We start from the raw sequence: 12966 nt of genomic DNA on the forward strand, positions 1-12966 counted from the left end.
GTCCAGTAAATCAGAGTAATTCAAATGACTGACCGACACATCAGTCAGTAGGCTGCGCTGTTATCCGTGAAAGGAGAGAAAGGGAGGCCGGCAGACTGACAGCCGTCAACTGAGTGGCTGGTTGGTTTCTCTGACAGACTGCTTTAAAAACGAGAGCAATCAAAGAGAGAATCAAAAGTATAGTAGCATTATGAAGACCATGATGTGTAGGATTTCATTTTTCTGATTTGGTGGCCTTGTGTGGTATTTCAAATAGAGGAATGCAGTCACCTCGGACTGCATTGTGCACTACATTATAGTGAAATTGCTTGATAAGACTTTGTTACAGTAAGTGTATAATAATCACAATATTAGATGTTGAACAGGGGATTGACACTCTTGCAAACATGTAAACAGTGAGAAATGGATGGTGAGAGGACCAGGAGAGAAAACACTGGTCACAGCAGCCGGATAATAAGCCACCTTGTGCAGCAGCAGAGAAACAGCAGAACACATCTGGACCCTGCTGGTGCTCAGAGTTTCCTGCAGACAGCAAATGTTTGTGTTACCAATAATGGTGGAGAAGGGACATGGTTACCAACCAGCTCTGAGATCCTGAGATGTTTGAGTGTATCCGGGGATAACTGCAGACAACAGTACACCTGCACTAATGATAAACACAAACTTTCAACTGTTCACATTATTGTGTGTTGGAAAGTTTTTCCCATAGTTCCAAAAATCAGCTTTACTGAAGATGAATCGTACTTGCAGCTTTCCTTCTTTGGCATAACCTGTGCTTGACTTGGACCAGCACTCATCAGTACCACCACTTTAGGTGCCTGCATGTCTGCATGATTTGTGTCCTCCAGTTACTAACTGCAGATGCTATGCAGACTGCTGGTTTATACCACCGGCACCGTAAAAACAGCATTGTTATCCATCTATCGATCCAGTATCTATACCAGTTTAGCCTATGCAGGATTATGGGGGCTGAAGCCTATCCCAGCCTGCATTGGTCATTCACAGGGCTTACACATACAGACAAACAATCATTCACTCCTACAGGTGATCGGTGTCGTCAGCTAACTTCACCTGTATGTCTTCGGACTGTGGGAAGGTTACCGGAGCACCCTGAGGGTGCCCACACATACCTTTATTCCAAATTGTGATTAAATACTGCGTGTCATATTCACTTAAACTTGACTTTGATGTTGGCAACCATGTCTACAGCTACGTTTATTTTTCACAGGGGTCTGCAAAATAGTGAATGTATATTTATTTTTTTCTTGTTTTTTATGCTGTGACCAAGCATGATAACTTTAGTTTGGTTTAGACTCCGCCGTTTGCTGCCGAGTCAGAGAAAACTACACAAACCACTGGACCCGTGTTTTTATTTTTTGCCTTCGGTCTCCATCTAGTGGATAAAAAGTGTACATCAAGAGCTCCCTGATTGGCTTAATTTGCGATGTGCTTGTCTCTGATTGGCTGGTAGGAATCCGCCATCTACAAAAATCTTCCGTACGGAAACACACATTGTCCAACGCTTCCGCCGAATCTTTATAGTTAATATTCGTGAGGCTAATTAGATCTCTTTTACCACTTAGATTTTATTCTTTTTACAAGTATGATTTAGGAAATACGGAAGTGAAAAAATACGTTCAATCGGTTTAAGAATGTCGCAGTAAACGTCGGTCTTATGTGGGTTCTCCCCGGAAGATAATAGAGAAGGGACTGGCTCGATTTATGGAGTTTCGAAGAACTAATTTGTTGTGAGAGTTTCTCCCCGCGGCTGTTGGAACAAAATGGGTAACTCTAGAGCTTTTCGGAGGACAGCACTTGCCTTCCTGACATTCGAGTTGTGTCTGGTGTGCTGTGATATAACGGACGGAAACACAGAACATCTGAAGAGGGAGCACTCGTTAATGAAACCTTACCAAGGTACGATGGCTCAGTTAGCTCGTTAGCTAACCTGATTTTCTGTCCATCCTTCCAACTTTCGCTGCGTTGCACAAGAAATTTAGCGACATTTGCAACTTCTTGGCTGATTAATGTGATCGGCTGTGGGTTATTATGGCTCACTCTTAAAGAGCTAGTTTTATGACTAGCTGTGATATGCGCTTCCAAACACATCTAAGTTAGCAGATGCAGTCAGGGCTGTCACATAAAAAGTTAGTGAAATTGATGTCTAGCTAAAAACACACAAGCATAGTTTGGTTATACATCACACATTTACATGTCCTCCTCGTAATATTAAAAAGTCAACCTTTGGTCGGCTAAAATGTTATTTTGAAGGTTTAGCTACACATTTGAACCATACAAGTGATAATGCGTGTTTCAGTTAATGTCGTACAAACGACGCACACTGAACAGTTAACAATGTGCACATCGTGTTGCTTTGTTATAGAAACGTGAATGCGTCTTTTCTGCTGTGTCAGGCCTCAATCGGTTTCCTTTCATTTCCGTGTTTTATGACCTTCTTTCAGCAGAAACTTGAAACCTCCTTCAGGTGTGTAATTTATTAGAGTGAGCGTCAAGAATGTAGACCAAATGTTGACTGTGAAGGACCACACGACTAGAACAAGCTTTAAGAGTCTGCCAAAGAATTGAATGGAATCAAGTGGATGCCCAAAATGTAGGAAAAGACACCTGAGCAGCTTGTATTTAATAATCCTCATTAAAATGTAATGTAGAGGTTGTGTGTAGTTAGGGGGTTTCTGGCTACTGGTATGATCCTTTAATTGCTGGTAAATTAAATGACCATAACTTTAATTTTTTTCCCAAGAAAAAATGAACTTTCTGGGTAGTTTGAGTTTAGCACATTTATCACTGACTGTTGTAAATTTCTGGTGGAAAATATTCATAAGAAAACCCTTTAAAAATGAAACTGGTGCAGCTCTTAAAGTTGCAGAGTGTGTAAAGCATGTTCACCGCTGCACTCAATCAAATAGTTTTGTGCAGGTGCCTGGAGCTGTTACAGTTAAGTAGGTCGAGGAGTGCACTGCAGATTGCAAGAATTTCATTTGCATGAATCATGAGACAAAATATCATTAATTCACGCTGACTAAATGAGCAGCATCACATGAGCACGCTCAACAGGCCTTCAGGACACGGAAGTGTTTGTTTTCAGGGCGTGTGCGAAAAGTGCAGGTGAAGGAAAATGTGTCAGGTACTCACAGGTGTTCATTCTCAAGTGAAACAGTAAATGTTGAGTAACTGCCTTGTTGAACATGTTTTACAGCGTGTGCCTCTCCGCTCATATGAGGCCACCTGAAATAACAACAAGCTGATTTGGTCAATAACCAAAGTCAGATTAACCAAACACAAACTCCATCGTTGTGATAACTTGACTTGATTTCTCTCCTCTCTGTTACAAATGCGCTGGTCTGTCTGATTATGTATGTCTCTCATCTGTTTGTCTTGTAGGTGTTGGCAGCAGCCCTACCAGTCAGTGGGACTTCTGGGGAAGCACATTGGTGACGAGCTCGTACGTCCGACTCACTCCAGATGAGAGAAGCAAGCAGGGATCCATCTGGAACACTGTGGTGAGGAAAGGCTGCAGACGCAGCTCATACCTCCAGTCTGACTGACGGGTTCACCTAAAGCCATGTCCAGTCGTCCCAGCTCTCATGACACTTTTTCAGCCTCATACATTAGTTAAATTTAGTTGTGTCTCATATTGATATTTTCTGTATTTGTGTGTATGGTAGAAGTTTTCATCATTACTGTGGCATATGAAGGTGAAAGAAGAAAGTGCAAAGCAGTAATGAAGTGTGTACTTTTTGCATCTGATAAACTCGTACTCTGACATTTGCAAAGTATTTCAGTCTGTGGTTGTTTCTGTGCTGAAGTGTTTCTACAGACCTGTGTTTGAGATACAGATACTGTCAGAATGAATTGTGTGGTGTGTATTTCGTGATGCTTCCATATAAAGTAAATACTTTTCTGCTCTACAGCCGTGTCACCTGAAGGACTGGGAGATGCACGTGCAGTTTAAGGTTCATGGGTCAGGAAAGAAGAATCTCCATGGAGATGGCATTGCGATCTGGTACACAAAGGACAGACTGCACCCAGGTAATGTTGGCTGTTTCAGGATCTAAGTAAAACAACAATAAACTTCTTGCTACTGCATCACAATAAAAGCCTGCTAGTAATAAAAAGTCTCAGACATCATGTGCTCCAGCAAAGTGTATCAGAAAACAGAGGCTGCTGCCTGTGACATGGATGTGAGAACAGCCACAAAACTACTGCCTTAACCACACATGATATATTTACAAAGAGCTGCTTAAAGCTTAACATAGTGAGGGTGCTTTCTCTGCTCACCTGCATGGTCACACATATTAAACCAGTCACTTTAAGGCAGCTCAGTTGAAGGTGAAGGCAGTTTGGCTCTGCCCCGACACGACCACAGTATCACAGCTCTGGTGTGTTTTCCCCTGCAGACGGGATGCTGTCCAGATGCATGTGATTATTGTGCAGCACATCTGCTGTACTGTGTGTGCTTTGGCTTTTCAATGGATCCCCTACTGAAAGAAAAAAAAACGTCAAGTTATGAAATCCCAACAGAATCTACTGCAGTTTTCAAATACTCACACCTGACATTGCTTTTCAGTGAAGAAAAAATAATCTTACTTTGTGCGTTTGTGGCTTCTTACATTTCCTGTTTTAAGCATTGAAAATGAGATTTAAAAATATTGTCTTCTCACAGTTGGAAATGTCACATTGTGTTAAAGCAGGAAAAATGTGATGAACAGTACGTAAAGGTAAAGGTGATCTGAACAAAGCTCTGACTGCTGACGTGCTCGTCACTGAAAGGCTTCAAACAGTTGTTAGCCAGTGTTAACGGTCACTCCTCATGTTCACTCCATCACTCAGCTTTTTTCCATCACGTCCAGATGTTTGTGTTCACCATCTTCAGCTTTCTGTCATCACTGCTGACCACAGGAAAATGTCTGGATTGTGCGCTCATGTCTCGCCTCATCTCTGCCTCCATCCTAGGCCCTGTGTTTGGAAACCAAGATCAGTTTCTTGGCCTGGCTATTTTTTTGGATACCTTCCGCAATGACCTCCATGGAATGGATGTAAGTGTGTAGTGTGTGGCTCGAGGCGATTGACCAGCTTGTTTCTTTGCAGGGCCTGTCTTTTCCAACAATGCTCTCTTCCACGGGCTGGCCGTGTTTATAGATACTTACTCTAACGATGATGCGACGGATGTGAGTGGTGGCTCAGGTTTTCCTCGTCGGCATGCTGTCTCAGTGCAAATTTCTTTTCTTTTTCTCCACTTTAAATTGGCATGCTGTGAGAACTTTTTTAAGCTTGTTTACACTGAACTGCAGTTGATTTTTCCATTATTTTCACATTTATTTCTACAGCAAAAAAAAAAGCTAATTTAATCTTCTTCAGCATGACGGCTCACTGGCAGTAACATGGCTGTTTTAATGTTTGCTACATGTCTTCAAGGAGGTTGTTTTTATTTCACCGGAGCTTGTCTTGTGGAAAATGCTACTTTCACATTGGAGCTGAAAGTCTTTCAAACTAGAATCAGAACTACATGGTCAGATTCAGAAAGTGGAGTTTGGTTCAATTACTCCATTTAGAAGCTGAATATGTATATTCTGACCAAAGTCTGCGGTATGTGGGTATGAAAAAGAGCTTTGTTCTGAATAAATATGAAAAATAATAAAACATCTGTTGATGACCATGTTTGAATTGATGCTAAAGAAGCCTGCAGTGTGAAGGTAGCTAAGGTGTATTGTGAGCTTCTTATATTTTAATTTTGTTTTAAATTGTCCATCATCTTTCTTTAAGAATAAGCGCATAAACGCCTGCTTTAACATCTATTTCTTGATTCTCTCCTGTCCGTCTCTAGCGTTCCTTCCCGTACATTTCAGCCATGGTGAACAATGGCTCAGTGAGTTACGACCACGGCAAAGATGGCCGATCGTCAGAACTGGGAGGCTGCTCGGCTGAGATCAGGAACAGAGAGCACGACACGTACCTCGCCATTCGCTACTCCAAAGGAAGACTCACTGTATGTAGAGAAACGTGTTTGTATTCTCTCAGGGACGCCACAGAGCTTCTCTTAGTTCACTTCAATTAGGCGAAGAACTTCTGAGCTGTTCAGGTCCCAAACTGACCTAATGTACCATTAGAATCCAGACATAATCGAGTGCAGTGTAGTATGACATCCTGTGACAGGAGTTTTTATTTTCTGGCTTCCTGTTTTGTAATAGTTTCTTAGCTTTGTCATACAAAAACGCTGCGCTGCATCATTTACATCCAGTCTGTATCCTGCAGGTGATGGTTGATGTGGATGACAAGAACGAGTGGAAGGAGTGCATCGACATCGGAGGCGTCCGTCTTCCTACCGGATATTTCTTTGGTGCCTCAGCAGCTACAGGAGATCTATCTGGTGGGTCGGAGTTTGAAAGCTGCTCATTAACAGTCTTCATTTTCGCTTCTGGATTCTGGAAGGTTTCAGACACGATGTGGATAAACTACTAAACTTAAACCATCTTAAAGTGGAAATGTGATGTTATTATCTTCCTCTGCAGAAGTGAATTCCTGTAATAGCTGTACATAACATTTTAAAGCATTATATTAAAACCAATTCACTAATAGTTTCAACTCATGTTATTTGCCAGATAACCATGACATCATCTCCATGAAGCTCTACCAGCTGATGGTAGAACACACGCCTGAAGAGGAGAACCTGGACTGGACCAAGATCGAGCCCAGCGTCAGCCTCCTCAAGTCCCCTAAAGGTAGATCAAAGTTACAGGAAGCTTGATTTAGAATTGCATTTTTTCCGTATCTGTATGTAGGAAAACATGATGCAAAGATGTTAAATAATGACTGAAAACCACCAGAGATTTTTATGGTTTTCAGGCGTGTGAACATTTCAGTCAGAAGCAAATAAAATCAATGACGACTGCAGAAACAACAGAACCTCATGTTGCAGGTTGCTTTGGCACACAGCATAAAGTTAATGGTGGACTCTCACAGCTATAAACTGTATATCAGACCCGGATAAGCCCTCAACAGCCAGGACTAAAAACACTACAGAGCAGCTTCACTGAGTTCAACCCAACAGGAAGGCAAAAGGAAAGTTTGTTTGTGCTGAACACTGACAGATTAGAGGGAGGAGGAAGGAGGGAGATGGAGACGGGGGGGGAGACAGAGAGAGAGGGAGGGCTGAGTTAATGATGCAACAAGCTGTTAAATGTTTCATGTGCACTCCAACAGCTCTAACAGTAAAATGTGTGTGGGCACAGATATACTCTATATATCACTGTAATGTCACTATTACTTAGAAAAAACACCTCCCCCATTACTGAGCTCCATGAAAGTCCAAGAGTCGAGTACGTCCTCCTGAACCACACAGTCACAGCTCAGTTTGTTCTGTATCCAGTTCTGGTTGAAATTAGAGCTGCACACACATCTCCCTTTCTTTTTTAATTGTATTAAACAGTGTGGATGTTTCATGGTGAAAAATGTACCAAATGTTTCGAGCAGGCAGTGTGTGGGCCGTACTTTCAAATACAAATCAAATTAGGTCGGCCTAATTAGCCTGTTATTACTTAATATTGTCACTTTGCAACAAAACTAATATTCTTTTTATGAGACTGTATCAGTGTGAAAAAAAAAAACTTCCCTGGAAGCAAACACAAATACTCAGTTTGAGACTCAATACTACGGTTAGCCAATGAAAATAAACCCAAGTGACGCCTCTTGCGTCTCAGTGATTTTCTGATAACTCTGGAGTTGCCTCCTGTAGTGTGGCTGGTGCTGCTGTCGGCCCCAGGGACGACCGGGCTGGGAGCCGGCAGATTGGTGGTGAGAGAGAGGACGGATATGGAGAATCTGATTCTGTAGAATGGATGAACGATGATATCTAATGTACTCCATCATAAGAAAGTTTTCAGGGACTTACTTTAGCAAACAAAACAGACAGAAAGTTTAGAAGAATCATCCATAAATGAGATTAACAGAGATTCTGAATTGTACCTGAATGTGATTGTGGACTTTGTTTTCGCTCACAGACAACATTGACGATCCTACCGGAAACTTCCGAGGCACGCCCCTCACTGGCTGGAAGGTCTTCCTGCTGCTGCTGTGTGCTCTGCTGGGAATCGTAGTGTGCGCTGTGGTGGGAGCTGTAGTTTTCCAGAAGCGACAGGAGAGGAACAAGAGGTTTTACTGAGGAGAGAGAAGAAGAAGAACCTTCTCGGAGAGGTGTTTGCTGTGGAATGAACTGTTTCCAGATAACAGATTGAGCACATTCAATGTGAATTTTTTTCTAGAGATTGTACAAATGTTTATATCTATGAAGCACTGCGTTGGGAGTGAATTATGGTAAATTGTGATGTTGGTAAGAAGATGCAGAAGTAGTGGCGACCGTAATTGATGCTGGTTTTGTTCTCCGTGTTTCTTTGTGTTCATTAATTGCAGGGTTAGAATAGACTAACTGTCCTTTACAAACTTTGATCTCAGAGTTTTTCAATCTCGTAAAAGATTGCGTTTACACCTGCTTATTGATCAAACAGGCGTCTCCTGCCCTTTTCAGCTTTGCACTGTGCAGATGTTGTGCTACAAAAATGGTGAACACAAAAGGATCATTTGGATTTTTATTTTTGTCTTCCAGAATGTTTTACCTGATTATTTATCAGAAGAAGAAAGTAGCTCCACTCACAGAAAGGTCAGATAAAACAGCATGAAGTAACTCTGGCAGCCACAGCAACCATCCAAATGTAGGTCGAGTGTTATCCTGAGTTTCAGGCCAGAGGACAAAGTGCAGATTCTGTCTCTCTCAGTCTAACATTTAGGAAATAAAATTTTGCTTGTTAGCAATTTTATAGAAATGATTCAAATTAATTCAGGACATGCGACCCACACAACAGTACTGAGTACTTATTTCTTTCAAAGTTTTTTAGTCATTTTAACCCTCTCTGTTCATGCTACCCACATGTTTGTTCTGTTTATGCTGTGGGATAAGGGTTTCACTCAGTGTTTATAGTGGAGCTGAGCCACTTTGATTGAAATCCATCAGTTTACCTCTCAATTAACCATTTGGTGGAGAGAATGTCAGAAAGATTTGAAAAATGACCATCACAGTTCCCCAAAGCTTGTTTGTTTTGTCCAACTAATGAATTGACACCCAAGACGATGTAATGCTAAATTCACTATCAATGAGGTTTTAATTATATTTTTTTCCCATCAAGTAATTGATTAATCAACTGAAGTCAAGCAACCTCACAAATATCTCACACATTTATGACATAAAACATTCAGGGAAAACTGGGTGGTTTACCACCTCTGCCGAACCTTTAACACTCCACATTTTGATGAATTGAACAGAGAAATATCACAACATAAAGGAAGTTGTAGCTAGAGAAACAAACTGATCTGGAAAAGCTGTGGAAAGCACAATGGCGTGACCGTACAGTCTGCATCAAGTTATTATACCATTTAAAGTCTGGTATACAAACAGTGTCTCCATAAATACAGCAGGATAAGGCCACTTGAAAAGTGTTCAGTACACAAGTCGATGGATCTTGAAAACTGAACAACCTTGATTGTTTACGCTGAAATGTTTGTTTTTTTCCTTCTTTCCTTGCAGGGTCTTTTGAGCAGCATTTTATCCAGAATATGCCTTTGTTAATGTTCTAAGTAAAAATGCTAACTTGTGGTTAAAAACTTGATTCAGTTAAATTCTTCAGTGCAATGAATAGGATCATTAACTGCGACGTAAAACAGCTGTGATTAATAAATACATGCAGTGTTAATTATGAAGCCCTTTCAAACTTACAGACTTCAAGGGAACCTTGAAGTCCTTGAAAAGGTTGTTTGAAGGCACATTCACAATGGCAGTCCTGTCTTCTCAATATCACATTTCTTTGTTGTTGGTTTAATTTCAGCTTCCATAATGTTCCCGTTTGGTTCTGTCCTCACATTGATAAACAACATTTAGCAAAAATGCTAAAGTAAAGTTAAGGACTCGATGATGTGTACTTCATCTCTGAAATACAGGTTGTCCTTTTTTTTCCCCCTGTGTTCTTGAAACCGCTGTGTAATTGTTTCTGCCGCATTACATCAGTTTTGTGATGAGACTTGAAACAGCTCCTCTCATCAGAAATAATGTATTAAAATGAAAAAGAAACAGTTTGACTGAGAAATGTGGTGAATTGATACATTTTAACCATTTAAATAAACTGGATTCTCAAGAAATACCTCCAGGTATTGAAGCAATACATGTACGTTCTTTTAAATGTCAGAGAAGACTATATATATATTGTGGAGTTACACAAAAGCTTATTCTTAACACTTCTATATAACCTATAGAAGGTATATAATTCAGGAAAAACTGAAATCGCAAAGGCGAGCTGTAACAGATAAAAGTGTCACTGTCACTACAAACTGATACTGAGGATTATTTCATATCATCAGAAAAAATACTTTAGTATTAGTGTCATATTTCATAAGATCATCACATGATTTATATCTGCAGTGTAGCTGTCATCTAAATGTGAAGAGAACAAACATACAGTATTTTCCTCAGAAATACTCCATTACAGTAAAACCATGCTGTATAAATTATATCAATTCAAAGTAACTGAGTCATGTACTTGGTTACATTTCACCAGTGGTAGAAGTAAATAACTATGTTTACTCAAGTAAACATACTTACATCCAAGTCTAAGCAAGTTAGCTAGCTAGCTAAAGCTAATAAGATCTGCAAAAACAGTTGTCATTTCAGCAGAATTGACAGTCACTCATTGTCTGATGATAGAGAGAAACTGCTAGTGTATACTTCTGCCTGAATCTAAGGATTGTTATGATTATTGTTATAAATACACAGACTGAGTGGTAAATCTTCCACCATCATCACCGTAAAATCAATATTTTCCGTTGGGAACGGCGGACAACGGTTGCTAAGGGAGGCAGGGCCGATGCCCCGCCCAGTTCACCGCCTGACCGTTTAGTAGCGTTAGCAATTAGCATTAGCATTCATTCGTTCGTTTGCCACGCACCTGACGCCACCTTCCACCTTTCGCTGAGCATTTCATAAGCTAGCTAGCTTGCCCGCGGTGTGTTTTGTCGCTTCAGGGAGGCCCCGTGAAGGAAATGATTGTGTTTGTGCAGGTCACAGTTGTTCGTCATATCACCACCTGAAGGCTTCAAATGTCATTTCAAGCGGGAGTTTGTCGTTGTGCCGTCGGCAGTTTGAGCTCCATGTTCGGTGACCCCTAAGCTCTCCACTGAGATGCAGAGGACCACTGCTTCACGAGGTAAGTGTTGTGTCGATGTTTGCTAACATGCTAATTTCAAGCTAATTTGTTGTCTCGTTGTTGTTTATTTTTATTGTCTGGCTGTTTTCTTGGCTGGTGTTCTTAATTGCTGCTCATATCCAGGCAACGCGAGCTAGCTACGGTCAGTTGGACCGTTTGTCTTGCTTTTAATTATGAATTTATTCCTTAATATTGACTGAGCTTTTCTTTGCTGGGTGTTTGCGTTGTAGTTCATTCATGCCAATGAGTAACTTGATTGTGAAATATTCTTGTCTTTGAGCAATGTGTTGTTTACTCAAGGTGACGGGTTTGAGGTATGTAAATATGACCGCTGTCTTGCTCATAGCCTTCAAATATTTGTGTTTATGGGAAGCTCAAAAAACTGCGGTTATTTCTCAATTTGATCTACAAATCTCTATCATTACATCCAACCTCCAGAGCTCAGGCTCTTAGTCATGAATTTGTTTTAGTTTAATGTGTTTACGTTACTAATTACCTGCTGTGTTGCTGATGTGCCCTTACCTGTTCCTGTGAATCAGGTGGATTGCTTGGATTGGATTTATCTACCTCATTTAATTAAGATCTCTTATTCCTCTCTGAAAATGTGCTTTCGAGCTTTATATTCAACAGCTCCACGTGTGTTGGTTCACGAAAAGCAGCTAATGGGAAAGTATTGTTGTACAGGTTTCATTGCTTCATTTCAATATATCTTTAATGATAAAACCTCAACATGATTGCTGGGCATAATAGGTCCTGGTTTAGGTATATTGGCTATGATGTCTTACATTGACCCCAGCCTAATAGCATGTATCATGGACTTTATACATTTCAATATAGTATAACAGTATTCCCCTGACATTTGTGTCACATGTGTCCATCTAATGTAGAAACATGCAGCGTTCAAGTCAAATGTAGGTTGTGAATCATGTTATGAATCATTTAACCACAAGATGGTGATATAGTATTGATTTTCATCCTCTGCCTGAGTAAGCCAATAAAGCAGCTGTGTGTGTGTGTGTCCTGTCTGATATAAAATAGGCCACTCATCATTTTCTTGATTAAAATGTAAAGCACTAAACAGTATACTAACAATAACAGAGCAGTACAGGTGATTGCATCTGGCTTTGGAATGATCATTATTATGTTCGTTATATTGCATGTAATGTCCCGTTATTGCATGAGGGAGAGACTAAACGAGCAGAGCAGAACAGAGTTGAAATGAGGGCTGGAGTCCCCTCAGCACCATGAGCCTCTGCTGTCCGTCCCTTGACATGAGTAGATGAGTTGGAAAGTTTGATTGCCTCAGAAAGAATTTTTGTCTGTGATATTCTGTGGTGCATAGAGGCGGTAACAAATTACCAACATGCAGCAGATGTTGATTTTTACCTTGTTGATTATAGGGGGAACACTTGAGGCTGAAAATTATATTTTTTCCAAAACATCTGTCAGAATTGCATTATAAATGTATGTTTTCAGCCTGCATTACCCTCCTCTCTTCCTCTCTTTCTCACACACACACACACACACACACACACACACACACACACACACACACGCAGAGTCTAAAGAGCCTCTGCTGACCCCCAGGACTGAGTCTCTCAGATCATGTGAAAATCTGCCTTCTATCAGTGTCCTCCATCACTCTCTACACGACACTGAAAGAGTATTCATGCACTGCATTGAATTTTCATTACCGTGCACG

At 40.7% G+C, this 12966-nt stretch overlaps 1 protein-coding gene across 2 annotated transcripts; it reads left to right on the top strand.

The window, feature by feature from the left end:
* The first annotated feature begins 1700 nt into the window (after positions 1 to 1700).
* lman2 (lectin, mannose-binding 2) lies at positions 1701 to 10140 on the top strand. 2 transcript variants are annotated; one of them, XM_076739468.1, is made up of 8 exons: positions 1701 to 1917; positions 3403 to 3521; positions 3933 to 4050; positions 5110 to 5189; positions 5846 to 6007; positions 6274 to 6388; positions 6621 to 6740; positions 8019 to 10140. In XM_076739468.1, exons 1-8 carry the CDS (start codon positions 1782 to 1784, stop codon positions 8177 to 8179), a joined length of 1011 nt encoding a protein of 336 aa, XP_076595583.1. In that variant the 5' UTR covers positions 1701 to 1781; the 3' UTR covers positions 8180 to 10140. The 2 variants fall into 2 exon arrangements, with proteins under 2 accessions (XP_076595583.1, XP_076595582.1); XM_076739467.1 differs by lacking the exon at positions 5110 to 5189 and adding an exon at positions 4975 to 5057 and having other exon boundaries at positions 1707 to 1917.
* The last annotated feature ends 2826 nt before the right edge of the window (positions 10141 to 12966 follow it).

Source organism: Chaetodon auriga, chromosome 9, assembly GCF_051107435.1.
Source record: "Chaetodon auriga isolate fChaAug3 chromosome 9, fChaAug3.hap1, whole genome shotgun sequence".
Lineage (NCBI taxonomy): Eukaryota > Metazoa > Chordata > Actinopteri > Chaetodontiformes > Chaetodontidae > Chaetodon > Chaetodon auriga.